The sequence below is a fragment of the Thalassophryne amazonica genome, chromosome 12 (genome assembly GCF_902500255.1).
Source record: "Thalassophryne amazonica chromosome 12, fThaAma1.1, whole genome shotgun sequence".
NCBI classification, from domain to species: domain Eukaryota; kingdom Metazoa; phylum Chordata; class Actinopteri; order Batrachoidiformes; family Batrachoididae; genus Thalassophryne; species Thalassophryne amazonica.
Window position 1 is genome coordinate 104,264,407 of NC_047114.1, and position 19,411 is coordinate 104,283,817.

The 19,411-nt window shown below is 41.8% G+C and overlaps 1 protein-coding gene across 1 annotated transcript in view; it reads right to left on the reverse strand.

Annotated features, from left to right (window-relative positions):
• The window catches only part of inhbab (inhibin subunit beta Ab), a 50,786-nt gene extending 32,640 nt beyond the window's left edge, over positions 1-18,146 (reverse strand). Inside the window, exons 1-2 of the mRNA XM_034183688.1 lie at positions 17,863-18,146; positions 17,110-17,710 (exon numbers count right to left, since the gene is read on the reverse strand). Coding sequence (XP_034039579.1) covers positions 17,110-17,503 — 394 coding nt within the window. The 5' untranslated portion in view covers positions 17,504-17,710; positions 17,863-18,146. The remainder of the gene's footprint in view (positions 1-17,109; positions 17,711-17,862) is intronic.
• Positions 18,147-19,411: the final 1,265 nt, after the last annotated feature.

A 19,411-nucleotide genomic window follows, 5' to 3' on the forward strand; every position in this document is an offset into this window, starting at 1 on the left:
AAAAATGAAATTCCAAACACTGTCATCGTCTTTATAAAAAGCAGTAAATCGCAATATTAATAGTCACAGCTTATCTCTAGTATATTTATAAACACAGGAACAGGTCACCCATGTTGCATTCAATGCAACTGCTAAAATCTACACCTCATCCATTGCGTTGAGCTTCCCACCAAAGAAAACCCACAGAAGTTTTGTCTTTACATAAAAATACAGCAATAAATGTCTTTTCACTTTTAAAAACTAAAGATTTGCATGAACACACTGTCTTTAAAAAAGAGACACTGTCGATTTACACCTCGGAAGCTCATCTTGACAGAACACCGGTGCTGCTGTGGCGCTCTAATTGCATCCCACGTCTTTTATTACAAAAATAATGCTGAATTTATGTGGAAATGATTGTTGTACAAAAGCTTCAGATATCTGTTGCTGAGACAGATGATGACTGGAGGCAGTTTGAAGCAGAAACATAACCCTAACCCATGATACAGACACAAATTACAAAACAATTCCCAAAATGAATATACAGGAAATGCACAGGACAGTTTCAGAAACAGACACCACACAAATCTCTGGATGGAACTGCACCTTAAACAGAGAGGGAAAAAAAAACAGAATCAGACATCAGAAAGACAAGAAATACAGTATAAATGGTCAGCATTAAGCAACAAGAAGAACAACAACAAAAAAATGCTAAGGTGATCGCCAGCCACTAGCCCTAAGTTTCACTAAAAGATCCAGAATTCAGATAAAGTTGAGGCCGCGGCACGCTCCAATTACTAACAAAATGAATTAAAAGAGTAAAAAGTATAGTAACATACTATGCCAGTATGCTAGACATATGAAAGGGAAAATAAGTGCATCTTAAGTCTGGACTTGAAAATCTCCACAGAATCTGACTGTTTTATTGATGCAGGGAGATCATTCCACAAAACAGGGGCACGATAAGAGAAAGCTCTGTGACCCACAGACTTCTTATTCACCTTAGGGACACAAAGTAGTCCTACACCCTGAGAACGTAAAGCCCGGGCCGGTACGTAGGGTTTAATTATGTCAGCTAAGTAGGGAGGTGCCAGTCCATGAATAATTTTATAGGTTAGTAGCAGAACCTTAAAATCTGATCTCACTGGGACAGGAAGCCAGTGAAGAGACGCCAAAATGGGTGTAATGTGGTCAAACTTTCTGCTTCGTGTCAAAACTCTGGCAGCAGCATTTTGAGCCAATTGGAGACCCCTAATGATGGACTGCGGTAAACCAGAAAATAGAACATTGCAGTAGTCCAATCTAGAAGAGATAAACGCATGGATCAGGGTCTCAGCATCAGCCATAGACAGGATGGGACGAATCTTCACTATATTTCACAGATGGAAGAAGGCAGTCCTCATAATATCTCTAATGTGGAGGTCAAAGGACAATGTAGGATCAAAAATTACCCTAAGGTTCCTCACTTTGTGATGTATGTCACATGAGCCTAGGCTAAGCGTTTGCTAGTCAAATTGATGCCGATGTCTCACTGGACCGAGAATCATCATTTCAGTCTTATCAGAGCTTAAAAGTAGGAAATTTCTAGACATCCAGCTTCTCACTGATGCAAGACAATCTTCTAAGGATTTTATGTGGATGATATTAACAGCAGTTATCAGCATGTATAACTGAGTATCATCAGCATAGCAGTGAAAGGTAACCCCAAAACGCCACAAATGTGCCCAAGAGCTGCTATATAAAGGGAGAAGAGCAGGGGGCTTAAGTCAGATCCCGGTGGAATCCCAAATTTCATGTCCTTAAGATTAGAGGTAGTGTTATTGTACAAAACACAGTGAGAACGACTGGTCAAGTATGACGTCAGCCATGCAAGGGCACTCCCAGTAATCCCCAAATGATTTTCCAGCCCCATCAAGTAGAATATGATGATCCACGGTATCAAATGCAGCACTGAGATCTAACAGCACCAGAACCGTAGTGGTCTCCGAATCCATTTTCTTGAACCTTCAAAGGATTTATCAGGAATATTGGCCAAAGGCAGTGGTGGGCAATAATTCCGCTAATCCGCTAACCACTAATTATCGAAGATAATGTTTTCATTATCAGATTAGCTTTTTAGATAACTTTGAAAACCTTTATTGGACCAAATATCTTCCTATAATTTTTAGACTGCTAATGTATTTTTACAGATGTGGTAAACAAAGCCTAATAGTGAATAGTGACTGAGTGCCTCTACTGGTGGTTGGCTCTCACTGCAGTATTGTATCACTTCCTGTTCCGGAGCACAGCGGTGTTTTGCTGTATCTGTTAGCTGTTTAATCTGCGTAGTTAGATTGATCTAGTTAACTAGATAACGATTTGTTTCCCAGTGTAATCTTCACGTGCCTTAACTAAAGCACTCCTTCTGCTGAATCACCTCTAAATTATTTACACATTATTCACTTTGTGTGTTTATAGGAATTCACTAGCTTAGCGCAGCTACTAGCTCTTAGCCGGTTTAGCATGGCGGCTTCTCCTGTCTCTCCCGCACTTTTCTGCTCTGGGTGTGAAATGTTTAGTTATTCCTCGGCCTCCTTTAGCAGTAATGGTACTTGTAATAAGTGTAGCTTATTCGTAGCTTTGGAGGCCAGGCTGGGCGAATTGGAGACTCGGCTCCGCACCTTGGAAAATCCTACAGCTAGCCAGGCCCCTGTAGTCGGTGCGGACCAAGGTAGCTTAGCCGTGGTTAGTTCCCCTCCAGCAGATCCCGAGCAGCCAAGAAAGCAGGCCGGCTGGGTGACTGTGAGGAGGAAGCATAGTCCTAAACAGAAGCCCCGTGTACACCGCCAACCCGTTCACATCTCTAACCATTTTTCCCCACTCGGCGACACCCGCCGAGGATCAAACTCTGGTTATTGGCAACTCTGTTTTGAGAAATGTGAAGTTAGCGACACCAGCAACCATAGTCAGTTGTCTTCCGGGGGCCAGAGCAGGCGACATTGAAGGAAATTTGAAACTGCTGGCTAAGGCTAAGTGTAAATTTGGTAAGATTGTAATTCACATCGGCAGTAATGACACCCGGTTACGCCAATCGGAGGTCACTAAAATTAATATTGAATCGGTGTGTAACTTTGCAAAAACAATGTCGGACTCTGTAGTTTTCTCTGGGCCCCTCCCCAATCGGACCGGGAGTGACATGTTTAGCCGCAGGTTCTCCCTGAATTGCTGGCTGTCTGAGTGGTGTCCAAAAAATGAGGTGGGCTTCATAGATAAATGGCAAGGCTTCTGGGGAAAACCTGGTCTTGTTAGGAGAGACCGCATCCATCCCACTTTGGATGGAGCAGCTCTCATTTCTAGAAATCTGGCCAATTTTCTTAAATCCTCCAAACCGTGACTATCCAGGGTTGGGACCAGGAAGCAGAGTTGTAGTCTTACACACCTCTCTGCAGATTCTCTCCCCCTGCCATCCCCTCATTACCCCATCCCCATAGAGACGGTGCCTGCTCCCAGACCACCAATAACCAGCAAAAATCAATTTAAGCATAAAAATTCAAAAAGAAAAAATAATATAGCACCTTCAACTGCATCACAGATTAAAACAGTTAAATGTGGTCTATTAAACATTAGATCTCTCTCTTCTAAGTCCCTGTTAGTAAATGATATAATCGTCCACCTGGTCGTTACTGTGAGTTTCTCTGTGAATTTTCAGACCTTTTGTCTGACTTAGTGCTTAGCTCAGATAAGGTAATTATAGTGGGCGATTTTAACATCCACACAGATGCTGAGAATGACAGCCTCAACACTGCATTTAATCTATTGTTAGACTCGATTGGCTTTGCTCAAAATGTAAATGAGTCCACCCACCACTTTAATCATACCTTAGATCTTGTTCTGACTTATGGTATGGAAATTGAATACTTAACAGTATTCCCTGAAAACTCCCTTCTGTCTGATCATTTCTTAATAACATTTACATTTACTCTGATGGACTACCCAGCAGTGGGGAATAAGTTTCATTACAGTAGAAGTCTTTCAGAAAGCGCTGTAACTAGGTTTAAGGATATGATTCCTTCTTTGTTATGTTCTCCAATGCCATATACCAACACAGTGCAGAGTAGCTACCTAAACTCTGTGAGTGAGATAGATTGTCTCATCAATAGTTTTACATCCTCATTGAGGACAACTTTAGATGCTGTAGCTCCTCTGAAAAAGAGAGCCTTAAATCAGAAGTGCCTGACTCCATGGTATAACTCACAAACTCGCAGCTTAAAGCAGATAACCTGTAAGTTGGAGAGGAAATGGTGTCTCACTAATTTAGAAGATCTTCACTTAGCCTGGAAAAAGAGTCTGTTGCTCTATAAAAAAAGCTAGGACATCTTACTACTCATCACTAATTGAAGAAAATAAGAACAACCCCAGGTGTTGTGTGGGCCGCCAGAAGAGGAGGTACTGCTGGCCCACCACCAGAGGGCGCCCTGTATGAGGTGTGGGCTTCAGGCACGAGAGGGCGCTGCCACCTCCCAAGACCGGCCGGGTTGACAGCTGTCACTTATCGGCTATGACAGCTGTCACCAATCATCTGCACCTCACCCCAAATAAAAGCAGGACGACACCTCCACCACGTTGCCGAGATATCGTTCTTCCAAGGAGGTAACTCTCTCAGCCTGAGAATTCCTAAATGTTGTTTTCAGTTGATACATTGTTGCAGCTGTCTTCCCGAAGGACTGGCGTATGCTGCGACTGCTTCGCTCTGCATTCTGCCAGATAAGTAATTAGACAGGAGCTGCACAAGCGTGTGATTAGAGGTGGAGGTGGAATAACCACCATCCTTGTTACGGGGTGTACACACACCCACACCTGACTGTTTTTGCTCTTCGCCAGCAGTACCAGATCCGACATGCGGAGACGGTGGCCACCTGGGGGACTCGGGACCTGGCGGCTCCAGTATCCTCCTGGTTCGGTGGCGGAGGAAATCGTGTGGTTCCGGTTCTTCTCCAGACGGACGTCTCCTATCGTCGAGCCTGCCCACACGACACCTTTATTAATTGACTTTGTATTAATTCTATAATCTGCTGTGTGTAGTTGTGGCATTCACAACAGTAAAGTGTTCAAATTTAACTTTTCCTATTGTCCGTTCATTTGCGCCCCCTGTTGTGGGTCCGTGTCACTACACTTTCACAACACCAGGTTTCTTTTCAGCACTGTAGCCAGGCTGACAAAGAGTCAGAGCTCTATTGAGCTGAGTATTCCTTTAACTTTAACTAGTAATGACTTCATGACTTTCTTTGCTAATAAAATTTTAACTATTAGAGAAAAAATTACTCATAACCATCCCAAAGACATATCGTTCTCTTTGGCTGCTTTCAGTGATGCCGGTATTTGGTTAGACTCTTTCTCTCCGATTGTTCTGTCTGAGTTATTTTCATTAGTTACTTCATCCAAACCATCAACATGTCTATTAGACCCCATTCCTACCAGGCTGCTCAAGGAAGCCCTACCATTAATTAATGCTTCGATCTTAAATATGATCAATCTATCTTTATTAGTTGGCTATGTACCACAGGCTTTTAAGGTGGCAGTAATTAAACCATTACTTAAAAAGCCATCACTTGACCCAGCTATCTTAGCTAATTATAGGCCAATCTCCAACCTTCCTTTTCTCTCAAAAATTCTTGAAAGGGTAGTTGTAAAACAGCTAACTGATCATCTGCAGAGGAATGGTCTATTTGAAGAGTTTCAGTCAGGTTTTAGAATTCATCATAGTACAGGAACAGCATTAGTGAAGGTTACAAATGATCTTCTTATGGCCTCAGACAGTGGACTCATCTCTGTGCTTGTTCTGTTAGACCTCAGTGCTGCTTTTGATACTGTTGACCATAAAATTTTATTACAGAGATTAGAGCATGCCATAGGTATTAAAGGCACTGCACTGCGGTGGTTTGAATCATATTTATCTAATAGATTACAATTTGTTCATGTAAATGGGGAATCTTCTTCACAGACTAAGGTTAATTGTGGAGTTCCACAAAGTTCTGTGCTAGGACCAATTTTATTCACTTTATACATGCTTCCCTTAGGCAGTATTATTAGACAGCATTGCCTAAATTTTCATTGTTACGCAGATGATACCCAGCTTTATCTATCCATGAAGCCAGAGGACACACACCAATTAGCTAAACTGCAGGATTGTCTTACAGACATAAAGACATGGATGACCTCTAATTTCCTGCTTTTAAACTCAGATAAAACTGAAGTTATTGTACTTGGCCCCACAAATCTTAGAAACATGGTGTCTAACCAGATCCTTACTCTGGATGGCATTACCCTGACCTCTAGTAATACTGTGAGAAATCTTGGAGTCATTTTTGATCAGGATATGTCCTTCAATGCGCATATTAAACAAATATGTAGGACTGCTTTTTTGCATTTGCGCAATATCTCTAAAATCAGAAAGGTCTTGTCTCAGAGTGATGCTGAAAAACTAATTCATGCATTTATTTCCTCTAGGCTGGACTATTGTAATTCATTATTATCAGGTTGTCCTAAAAGTTCCCTAAAAAGCCTTCAGTTAATTCAAAATGCTGCAGCTAGAGTACTAACGGGGACTAGAAGGAGAGAGCATATCTCACCCATATTGGCCTCTCTTCATTGGCTTCCTGTTAATTCTAGAATAGAATTTAAAATTCTTCTTCTTACTTATAAGGTTTTGAATAATCAGGTCCCATCTTATCTTAGGGACCTCATAGTACCATATCACCCCAATAGAGCGCTTCACTCTCAGACTGCAGGCTTACTTGTAGTTCCTAGGGTTTGTAAGAGTAGAATGGGAGGCAGAGCCTTCAGCTTTCAGGCTCCTCTCCTGTGGAACCAGCTCCCAATTCAGATCAGGGAGACAGACACCCTCTCTACTTTTAAGATTAGGCTTAAAACTTTCCTTTTTGCTAAAGCTTATAGTTAGGGCTGGATCAGGTGACCCTGAACCATCCCTTAGTTGTGCTGCTATAGACTTAGACTGCTGGGGGGTTCCCATGATGCACTGTTTCTTTCTCTTTTTGCTCTGTATGCACCACTCTGCATTTAATCATTAGTGATTGATCTCTGCTCCCCTCCACAGCATGTCTTTTTCCTGGTTCTCTCCCTCAGCCCCAACTAGTCCCAGCAGAAGACTGCCCCTCCCTGAGCCTGGTTCTGCTGGAGGTTTCATCCTGTTAAAAGGGAGTTTTTCCTTCCCACTGTCGCCAAGTGCTTGCTCACAGGGGGTCATTTTGACCGTTGGGGTTTTTCCGTAATTATTGTATGGCTTTGCCTTACAATATAAAGCACCTTGGGGCAACTGTTTGTTGTGATTTGGCGCTATATAAATAAAATTGATTTAATAGTTAGAAACATCTATGAAGTCTAAAATGAGTTGAGTAATTACCTGTTAAATGTTTTGTAGCAGATGCACAGTTCTGTCCTCTGCAAACAGAGAAGACCTGGTTCTAGAAGATGCCGCTCTATTCTCTGCAGGCAAAGGAGAACTGGTCACAGAAAAGAAAAAACTCATTTCTTTTGACCCCATACTGATACACTGGCAATATCACCCAAGTCATCCAGAGGCATACAGTTTTAACTTATGGTTAAAATTTTAACCAAACTAATTTTGGACAAGTTATTTAAGTTAATGTCACATCTGAAGCTTTATAAAGTGAAAATATCAGATATACAGCATTAAATTCTTTGTATAGTGTGCCTAAAACCCTCAGAAATATATTCTCTGGGTTTATAGACGTTGTTATTGTGTTTGTTTTATGTAAAAATGCCAGAAGAAGCTCAGGTTGCTTCTCCATTATTTTTCAATTGGAATCACTGCAGTCGATTCCTATTTGCTATTTAGAGTCTGCTTATGTCAAACAAAATCTGTCGTCTTTGTTCCAGAGTAATATATATAAGATGTCTGAAATTCAGTTTGTGTTTATTAAATTCCACGCATCTTAAACGTAGCAGACACGGATTATATGGAATTTTGTTTTGGCAAGTTTTCACGGTCTCTACTGCCATCTACTGGCCAGTGGTGTTCATTGCAGTATTCGCCCTAAGTCCTGAGTGTCTGGGCATAGTAGATGGCAGTGTTCTATTTATTTTGACACTGGTGATATCAGACGGTTATCTAATTACAACTTGGACTTTTTTTTTTTTTTGTAAATACCTTTTTTTTTAGAAATAAAAAATAGCATATTTTACAAAAGCACATTTATATGTGAACACCAACACACACACCTCACATTAACGTGTTGGTTTTTACACAGAATGAATGAGTCAAAAAATCAGTGTTAGCAGAGGCACATTTTACTCATAATCCCTTTGGCATCTGTCTGTGTTTGTTACAAAACTTCAGAATTAGTGCATTATTCAGCATTAAAAGATATATGTTATATTTTAACTTTGTACAAAAAAAGAATTGACATTAATGGAGTTATTCTGTTGGTATTAATTTTATTTATAAATCAAACCATAAGTCAGCACTGCTTTATTTTCCAAGACCTCCGCGTCACGGCAACACTGTTATTGGGTAGAGAGTTGAGCTTTGCTGCTCCTCTCAACTGCTTCTCTCCTGTAAGTTATTTAGTAAACAGGAGCTTGACTCATTGTTTGTGTCTGTGTCTTTTGATGCAACCAGAAGCGATTGAGGTGTTTCAACTCAAAATCAGCTTCAGTTGCAAGTGTATTGGAGACAATACTGGAAGTTATTGGTTATCAATTAGCTGTAACGTCTGATAAATTTTTGGGTGGTTTATCAGTTTAGCTTTATAAAAGATAACTTTTCAGTTAGCTGATTATCTGTTATCAAAGCTAACTTTTTGGTTAGCTGTGCCCACCACTGGCCAAAGGTGTCCTCATCTTGTTTTTTCAATACACTAGGGTCAAGATTAGATTTCTTAAGTAATGGTTTAATCACTGTAGATTTGAAACATTTAGGAACAGATCCCGAAGTTAAAGAAAGATTAATAATTTCCAGCACAGTCGGCCCAAGAGTGGGCCACAGGTCCTTAAACAGTTTTGTTGGTATAGGATCAAATAAACAGGTTGTGCTTTTTGTAGATGTTATGAGTTTTGTCAGCATGCTGAGAGAGATACTATCAAATTCTGTAACTCTATGTAATACTTCAGTAATGGCGCCCACCTCAATATCAGGGTGTAGTGGCTGGGTTAAGGCATGCTGGGATATGTTTAACCTAATGTCTGCTATTTTCTTCTCAAAGTAATCCAGGAAATCTTGTGCTGTAAAAGGAGAGCGAACTACAGGTGGTTGTCCATGAATAAGTGTTGCCGCTGTGTCGAACAAGAACTTTGAGTTATGCTTGTTTTTGTTGATCAAATCAGAGTTCTACTTATAGTCTAAGATAGCATCACACAATGCAAGGTGGAATACTTCTAATTTTGAACGCCATTTCTGTTCTAGACCTCTTGCTTTATGCTTGAGGTCACGCAAGTAATCACTGAACCAAGGTGACTGTGTTTTGGGGGGAGGGGCGTGGTTTTAACACAGGTGGCGCAATCATGTCGAGTGTAGTTTTGAGCACTGAGTTTAAACTATCCACAAGTCTGTCTACTGATTGGGTATTTGCCAAAAGTGAAGCTAAGACATCAGGCAGTCTAGCTTCGAGTTCAGTCTTAGTTGAGGAGTTGATGTGTCGCCACAGTGATAAATAAGGTTGTTGTTCCACTAAACACGGCAGTGAAACTGTAAACTTAATAAGTGAGTGATCAGAGACCACTGATATAAGAGGCATGATGTTAATATTCGTGACAGCAATACCACGTGCAAGAACCAAATCCAGGGTATTTCCACTAATATGCGTCGAGTCCTGAATGCATTGCTGAAATCCTAATGCATCCACAATTTCCATAAATGATTTGCAAAGCAGATCAGAAGGCTTATTTATATAAATGTTAAAGTCACTAATGATCAGAATGTTATCTGCACTAGTTGACAAGTTAGAGATGAAAGCACCAAATTCATCTAAGAATTCAGAGTATGAGCCAGGGGGCCTTATTCCAAACCCAGATTTTTGGAAGAAGACGATGACCGCTGTGGATGTTATAATTAACAGGAAATAAAAGAGTTGAATTCCTCATTTAAAAATTGTTGAGGTGTAAGGTTCTAAAAACATTCTGGACTCACACGCCATTCCAACTCTTTGCTTAATTTATTACCACCCTTGAAAAATGTCAGCTACCTATTTTATAAACACAACCCAATCTAGAATGGATCCCCACGGGTAACACGCTAGTTGTTTTTGTTTTGGCCTTCATGGCTCTTTGTGTGCTGAATTCCCAAGTTAACTGGGTCAAACGCCAACTGCGGTGTTGGTTGTGGTATTTTATGAAAGGCCATTGTTGACGAGTTTAATCAACATCAGAGAGTCCTTTAAAAATATTCAGCTGTTCTGAACTGCTCGCCGTGCTTCATCTCTGCTTGTTCATATGTCTCTGGTGCTTCTTATTTCTCTGACCAATGCTAGGATGCTGCTGAAAAGACAATAAACATCAGTGTCTCATTCCTCAGGTTGATGACATACATCCATGCATCTGCCCCAAGTCCTGGATGACAATCACCCAGGCAGACAGCCATCCTATCCCCACTTCAAATGAACCATTTCTCTACTGCAGCCAGGTGAAATGTGGGCATGTCCTTGTCCTTCTCCGGTCTCTGGGGTCCTCCACACTGAGACAACTGTGTCATGGATCATGTCCAGAGGAACTCCCCACCTGGACTAAATGTGGTGTGTGATGTTCCCTCACAGTGTCAAAGAGCCTCCTCATCTGAGTCTCACTAAATAACTGTTCATTGGACACAAAGTCATTCCAACGGGACCCAAAAGAGACCTGATACCAAAGACATATGGTTGTCACCTTACTGATATTATTAGGACTTCTGGGGTAAATAAATTGAGGGTTAGGATTAGTTATGCTTCATGTGGTGCTGCGTGTCACTGCGTCCACCACATTATGGATCCTGAATGTTGTCCAGCTGGATCTGCTCGGATGTGCCTTTTAATGACACTTTGTTTTTGAAACATTGAGAAACTGAACCGTTTCTTCAAAGAAAAGTCAATCAATCAATCAATCAATTTTTTTTTATATAGCGCCAAATCACAACAAACAGTTGCCCCAAGGCGCCTTATATTGTAAGGCAAGACCATACAATAATTATGCAAAACCCCAACGGTCAAAACGACCCCCTGTGAGCAAGCACTTGGCTACAGTGGGAAGGAAAAACTCCCTTTTAACAGGAAGAAACCTCCAGCAGAACCAGGCTCAGGGAGAGGCAGTCTTCTGCTGGGACTGGTTGGGGCTGAGGGAGAGAACCAGGAAAAAGACATGCTGTGGAGGGGAGCAGAGATCGATCACTAATGATTAAATGCAGAGTGGTGCATACAGAGCAAAAAGAGAAAGAAACAGTGCATCATGGGAACCCCCCAGCAGTCTAAGTCTATAGCAGCATAACTAAGGGATGGTTCAGGGTCACCTGATCCAGCCCTAACTATAAGCTTTAGCAAAAAGGAAAGTTTTAAGCCTAATCTTAAAAGTAGAGAGGGTGTCTGTCTCCCTGATCTGAATTGGGAGCTGGTTCCACAGGAGAGGAGCCTGAAAGCTGAAGGCTCTGCCTCCCATTCTACTCTTACAAACCCTAGGAACTACAAGTAAGCCTGCAGTCTGAGAGCGAAGCGCTCTATTGGGGTGATATGGTACTATGAGGTCCCTAAGATAAGATGGGACCTGATTATTCAAAACCTTATAAGTAAGAAGAAGAATTTTAAATTCTATTCTAGAATTAACAGGAAGCCAATGAAGAGAGGCCAATATGGGTGAGATATGCTCTCTCCTTCTTGTCCCCGTTAGTACTCTAGCTGCAGCATTTTGAATTAACTGAAGGCTTTTTAGGGAACTTTTAGGACAACCTGATAATAATGAATTACAATAGTCCAGCCTAGAGGAAATAAATGCATGAATTAGTTTTTCAGCATCACTCTGAGACAAGACCTTTCTAATTTTAGAGATATTGCGTAAATGCAAAAAAGCAGTCCTACATATTTGTTTAATATGCGCTTTTAATGACATATCCTGATAAAAAATGACTCCAAGATTTCTCACAGTATTACTAGAGGTCAGGGTAATGCCATCCAGAGTAAGGATCTGGTTAGACACCATGTTTCTAAGATTTGTGGGGCCAAGTACAATAACTTCAGTTTTATCTGAGTTTAAAAGCAGGAAATTAGAGGTCATCCATGTCTTTATGTCTGTAAGACAATCCTGCAGTTTAGCTAATTGGTGTGTGTCCTCTGGCTTCATGGATAGATAAAGCTGGGTATCATCTGCGTAACAATGAAAATTTAAGCAATACCGTCTAATAATACTGCCTAAGGGAAGCATATATAAAGTGAATAAAATTGGTCCTAGCACAGAACCTTGTGGAACTCCATAATTAACTTTAGTCTGTGAAGAAGATTCCCCATTTACATGAACAAATTGTAATCTATTAGACAAATATGATTCAAACCACCGCAGCGCAGTGCCTTTAATACCTATGGCATGCTCTAATCTCTGTAATAAAATTTTATGATCAACAGTATCAAAAGCAGCACTGAGGTCTAACAGAACAAGCACAGAGATGAGTCCACTGTCTGAGGCCATAAGAAGATCATTTGTAACCTTCACTAATGCTGTTTCTGTGCTATGATGAATTCTAAAACCTGACTGAAACTCTTCAAATAGACCATTCCTCTGCAGATGATCAGTTAGCTGTTTTACAACTACCCTTTCAAGAATTTTTGAGAGAAAAGGAAGGTTGGAGATTGGCCTATAATTAGCTAAGATAGCTGGGTCAAGTGATGGCTTTTTAAGTAATGGTTTAATTACTGCCACCTTAAAAGCCTGTGGTACATAGCCAACTAACAAAGATAGATTGATCATATTTAAGATCGAAGCATTAAATAATGGTAGGGCTTCCTTGAGCAGCCTGGTAGGAATGGGGTCTAATAAACATGTTGATGGTTTGGATGAAGTAACTAATGAAAATAACTCAGACAGAACAATCGGAGAGAAAGAGTCTAACCAAATACCGGCATCACTGAAAGCAGCCAAAGATAACGATACGTCTTTGGGATGGTTATGAGTAATTTTTTCTCTAATAGTTAAAATTTTGTTAGCAAAGAAAGTCATGAAGTCATTACTAGTTAAAGTTAATGGAATACTCAGCTCAATAGAGCTCTGACTCTTTGTAAGCCTGGCTACAGTGCTGAAAGGAAACCTGGGGTTGTTCTTATTTTCTTCAATTAGTGATGAGTAGAAAGATGTCCTAGCTTTACGGAGGGCTTTTTTATAGAGCAACAGACTCTTTTTCCAGGCTAAGTGAAGATCTTCCAAATTAGTGAGACGCCATTTCCTCTCCAACTTACGGGTTATCTGCTTTAAGCTACGAGTTTGTGAGTTATACCACGGAGTCAGGCACCTCTGATTTAAAGCTCTCTTTTTTAGAGGAGCTACAGCATCCAAAGTTGTCTTCAATGAGGATGTAAAACTATTGACGAGATACTCTATCTCACTTACAGAGTTTAGGTAGCTACTCTCAACTCAACTTAACTTTTTTTTTTTATATAGCGCCAAATCACAACAAACAGTTGCCCCAAGGCGCTTTATATTGTAAGGCAAGGCCATACAATAATTATGAAAAACCCCAACGGTCAAAACGACCCCCTGTGAGCAAGCACTTGGCAACAGTGGGAAGGAAAAACTCCCTCTTAACAGGAAGAAACCTCCAGCAGAACCAGGCTCAGGGAGGGGCAGTCTTCTGCTGAGACTGGTTGGGGCTGAGGGAAAGAACCAGGATAAAGACATGCTGTGGAGGGGGGCAGAGATCGATCACTAATGATTAAATGCGGAGTGATGCATACAGAGCAAAAAGAGAAAGAAACAGTGCATCATGGGAACCCCCCCACAGTCTACGTCTAAAGCAGCATAACCAAGGGATAGTCCAGGGTCACCCGATCCAGCCCTAACTATAAGCCTTAGCGAAAAGGAAAGTTTTAAGCCTAATCTTAAAAGTAGAGAGGGTATCTGTCTCCCTGATCTGAATTGGGAGCTGGTTCCACAGGAGAGGAGCCTGAAAGCTGAAGGCTCTGCCTCCCATTCTACTCTTACAAACCCTAGGAACTACAAGTAAGCCTGCAGTCTGAGAGCGAAGCGCTCTATTAGGGTGATATGGTACTACGAGGTCCCTAAGATAAGATGGGACCTGATTATTCAAAATCTTATAAGTAAGAAGAAGAATTTTAAATTCTATTCTAGAATTAACAGGAAGCCAATGAAGAGAGGCCAACACGGGTGAGATATGCTCTCTCCTGCTAGTCCCCGTCAGTACTCTAGCTGCAGCATTTTGAATTAACTGAAGGCTTTTTAGGGAACTTTTAGGACAACCTGATAATAAAGAATTACAATACTCTGCACTGTGTTGGTATATGGCATTAGAGAACATAAAGAAGGAATCATATCCTTAAACCTAGTTACAGCGCTTTCTGAAAGACTTCTAGTGTAATGAAACTTATTCCCCACTGCTGGGTAGTCCATCAGAGTAAATGTAAATGTTATTAAGAAATGATCAGACAGAAGGGAGTTTTCAGGGAATACTGTTAAGTCTTCTATTTCCATACCATAAGTCAGAACAAGATCTAAGATATGATTAAAGTGGTGGGTGGACTCATTTACATTTTGAGCAAAGCCAATAGAGTCTAATAATAGATTAAATGCAGTGTTGAGGCTGTCATTCTCAGCACCTGTGTGGATGTTAAAATCGCCCACTATAATTATCTTATCTGAGCTAAGCACTAAGTCAGACAAAAGGTCTGAAAATTCACAGAGAAACTCACAGTAATGAGTTTTTGGGGACTTCCAATTTGGATGGACAAGACTAAGAGTCAAGCTTTCAAATGAATTAAAGCTCTGTCTGGGTTTTTGATTAATTAATAAGCTGGAATGGAAGATTGCTGCTAATCCTCCGCCCCGGCCCGTGCTACGAGCATTCTGACAGTTAGTGTGACTCGGGGGTGTTGACTCATTTAAACTAACATATTCATCCTGCTGTAACCAGGTTTCTGTAAGGCAGAATAAATCAATATGTTGATCAATTATTATATCATTTACCAACAGGGACTTAGAAGAGAGAGACCTAATGTTTAATAGACCACATTTAACTGTTTTAATCTGTGGTGCAGTTGAAGGTGCTATATTATTTTTTCTTTTTGAATTTTTATGCTTAAATAGATTTTTGCTGGTTATTGGTGGTCTGGGAGCAGACACCGTCTCTACGGGGATGGGGTAATGAGGGGATGGCAGTGGGAGAGAAGCTGCAGAGAGGTGTGTAAGACTACAACTCTGTTTCCTGGTCCCAACCCTGGATAGTCACGGTTTGGAGGATTTAAGAAAATTGGCCAGATTTCTAGAAATGAGAGCTGCTCCATCCAAAGTGGAGTCCAACATTGTTTTTGCAAAGTTACACACCGATTTAATGTTAATTTTAGTGACCTCCGATTGGCGTAACCGGGTGTCATTACTGCCGACGTGAATTACAATCTTACCAAATTTACGCTTAGCCTTAGCCAGCAGTTTCAAATTTCCTTCAATGTTGCCTGCTCTGGCCCCCGGAAGACAATTGACTATGGTTGCTGGTGTCGCTAACTTCACATTTCTCAAAACAGAATCGCCAATAACCAGAGTTTGATCCTCGGCGGGTGTGTCGTCGAGTGGGGAAAAACGGTTAGAAATGTGAACGGGTTGGCGGTGTACACGGGGCTTCTGTTTAGGGCTACGCTTCCTCCTCACAGTCACCCAGTCGGCCTGCTTTCCCGGCTGCTCGGGATCTGCCAGAGGGGAACTAACGGCGGCTAAGCTACCTTGGTCTGCACCGACTACAGGGGCCTGGCTAGCTGTAGAATTTTCCACGGTGCGGAGCCGAGTCTCCAATTCGCCCTGCCTGGCCTCCAAAGCTACGAATAAGCTACACTTATTACAAGTACCGTTACTGCTAAAGGAGGCCGAGGAATAACTAAACATTTCACACCCAGAGCAGAAAAGTGTGGGAGAGACAGGAGAAGCCGCCATGCTAAATCGGCTAAGAGCTAGTAGCTGCGCTAAGCTAGTGGATTCCTAAAAACACGCAAAGTGAATAATGTGTAAATAATTTAGAGGTGATTCAGCAGAAGGAGTGCTTTAGTTAAGGCACGTGAAGATTACACTGGGAAACAAATCGTAATCTAGATAACTAGATCAATCTAACTGCGCAGATTAAACAGCTAACAGATACAGAAAAACACCGCTGTGCTCCGGAACAGGAAGTGATACAATACCGCAGTGAGAGCCAACCACCAGTAGAGGCAAGGAAGAGCAAATGACCAAAGTTTTGCAAAGTCATGTGATGTCAAGTCAAAAGTGATGTTGGTGTGAAAAATTCATCATCCAGAGGTTTGGAAGAAGACGATGCCCGCTGTGGATGTAATAAGATACTTTTCCCTCTTCGCTCAAATGCCGATCTGTGATTCTGCTCCTGCATTTCTGCCAGAACAGCACACTGACTTTAAGAATCTGTTTTACAGCCAGATTAACATTAATTTTAATTAATAAATATATCAGAAAGACAGATTATGAGTCAGCAGGGAATGAGTTATGTCGTGGACACAAATCTTCAGCAGAGGAACAAAATGGACTGAGGAAACTTTTTTTGGCGCATTTAATGCATTTTATCAGGACTCATTGGGTCCTACAACAAAATCAATTATTTATTATAATAACTGAGTTTGTTTAAGTACATTCTTTTTTTTAGAATGTTTCAAATCATGTCTGGGAGCATGTGCTGGTGCTACGCTTTGGCACATCCACGATACCACAGAACCGGTTTGAGTCTTGGATGACAACCACACATCCATGTTTGACTGTTGGACAGATTAAATTTGTTTGTTTGTTTGTTTGTTTTTTTTAAGTCACTGAGGGGAAAAAGTACATTTGAAAAAGAATTCTAGTTTGCCTAACACTTTTGCAAAGTCCACTGGATTCAGTGAAGTGGTTCTGTTGTGTTCTCATACAGGAAGTCTGACAGTGACTGGCTTTTGAACTCACCTGGTTCTGCAAAGGTGATGATTTCAGAAGTTTGTTCTGCTGGCTTTGGACTGCTCGTGGTATGCTCATCATTCTGGATTTCCACGCTGCCGTCTTCTGCCACATGTCCCACATGCAGCTTCTCAATGGCATTGAGCAGCGCAGCACGAGGAACGGGGTGCGTCAAGTTGGGTCGTGAATTCAGGTGAAGCATGTTGAGGATGTGGTGCTTTACTGCCTCCACCAGGTCCACCTCTCCTGCTGCCGGCAGGTTCCTCCTTATAGAGCATGATGGACATGCCCTTTCCTGAAGCTGAGGTCCTGCATCAAAGTGCAAGGCTCCAGAGACAGCGGGGGAGGCATCCGCTGCAATCGAGAGGACAAGAGCCAAGAGCAAGACAAGCAGAGACGACATGATAGATCCCAGAGGCTGTCAGCAGGTGGATCAGGAGTTTCTGTTTGTGGCTTCTAAGGAGCAGTCAACAGTTTAACTGAGAAAGCTTCAATGGAAACCACTTCACAGTGTGAATACAATGATGAGGTGCTTTGATCTGTTTCTGTTTCTCAGACTCTTTTTGTTTGTTGCCGAGTCTGGAGAATGTTGGTTCCGGTTCCTCAGACTCTTTTTGTTTGTTGCTGAGTCTGGATAATGTTGGTTCTGGTTCCACAGACTGGTTTCGTTTGTTCCTGAGTCTGGAGAATGTTGGTTCCGGTTCCACAGACTGGTTTCGTTTGTTCCTGAGTCTGGAGAATGTTGGTTCCGGTTCATCAGACTGGTTTAGTTTGTTCCTGAGTCTGGAGAATGTTGGTTCCGGTTCCTCAGACTGGTTTAGTTTGTTCCCGAGTCTGGAGAATGTTGGTTCCGGTTCCTCAGACTGGTTTAGTTTGTTCCCGAGTCTGGAGAATGTTGGTTCCGGTTCCTCAGACTGGTTTAGTTTGTTCCTGAGTCTGGAGAATGTTGGTTCCGGTTCCTCAGACTGGTTTAGTTTGTTCCTGAGTCTGGAGAATGTTGAGTCCGGTTCTCGGTCTGATTTCTGTGTCCCGTGTGCAGATCTGGGTGACTCTGAACTGAATGAACACACTGGGCAGAGTGAACTTTTCTCTCCCTTTAATCCCTCCCTCCCTCCTGAGGCACCCCCTCACAGGAGGAGGTGTCTCCTCCTCACTCACTGTCAGTTGGAGGGGCCCCTGATTCATCAAACACGCGTACAATGTGTCGGCGAGTTCTCAGCGTCATCGTGGCCTCACGTGGATCAAGACGTCCTCCGCTGGTGTGAAGTGAATTTTTAGATTGAAAGCAGTTTGTGCACACAGCAGATGGAACCCACTCAGAACACATCCTGGTTGTGACATCATCACGCCTCCTGCTGGTGGGAGGTGGTTCCTACTGCTCCAGCTTGTCTTTAGTCTCTGTCTCACAGACATGACAAGTTCTGCTTTAAAATCCAGCAGGAGTCCCAAAGTCCCACAGAAAATGTGTTTTAAAATAATATATCAAGATGAAGCAATTTTCCAAAAGATTAGATTAGATGAGACAGAACTTTATTGATCATTGATCCCTTGGGGGGAGTCTTCCCAAGGGATCAAATTCTTATTTGATGATATCGAACAGCAATTTTAAAAAAGTCTGACTATGCCAGAGGCTTTAGAGCCAATGTCAAACTTCCTTTCTGCTGTCTTCAGTGGTCATAAATGGTTTATTTTTCTACCGTGTTCTTCCATCTGAAGCATAAAGTGTGTTATGTCTAGGACATCGGTCCTAGACATAACACATTAATGAACACTCAGTGAGATTGGATTCAGACAAAGAATGCAGTTTGCCCTATATGCCTATATTTGAAAGTATCAATATCAATCAATCAATCAATTTTTTTTATATAGCGCCAAATCACAACAAACAGTTGCCCCAAGGCGCTTTATATTGTAAGGCAAGGCCATACAATAATTATGTAAAACCCCAACGGTCAAAACGACCCCCTGTGAGCAAGCACTTGGCTACAGTGGGAAGGAAAAACTCCCTTTTAACAGGAAGAAACCTCCAGCAGAACCAGGCTCAGGGAGGGGCAGTCTTCTGCTGGGACTGGTTGGGGCTGAGGGAGAGAACCAGGAAAAAGACATGCTGTGGAGGGGAGCAGAGATCGATCACTAATGATTAAATGCAGAGTGGTGCATACAGAGCAAAAAGAGAAAGAAACAGTGCATCATGGGAACCCCCCAGCAGTCTACGTCTATAGCAGCATAACTAAGGGATGGTTCAGGGTCACCTGATCCAGCCCTAACTATAAGCTTTAGCAAAAAGGAAAGTTTTAAGCCTAATCTTAAA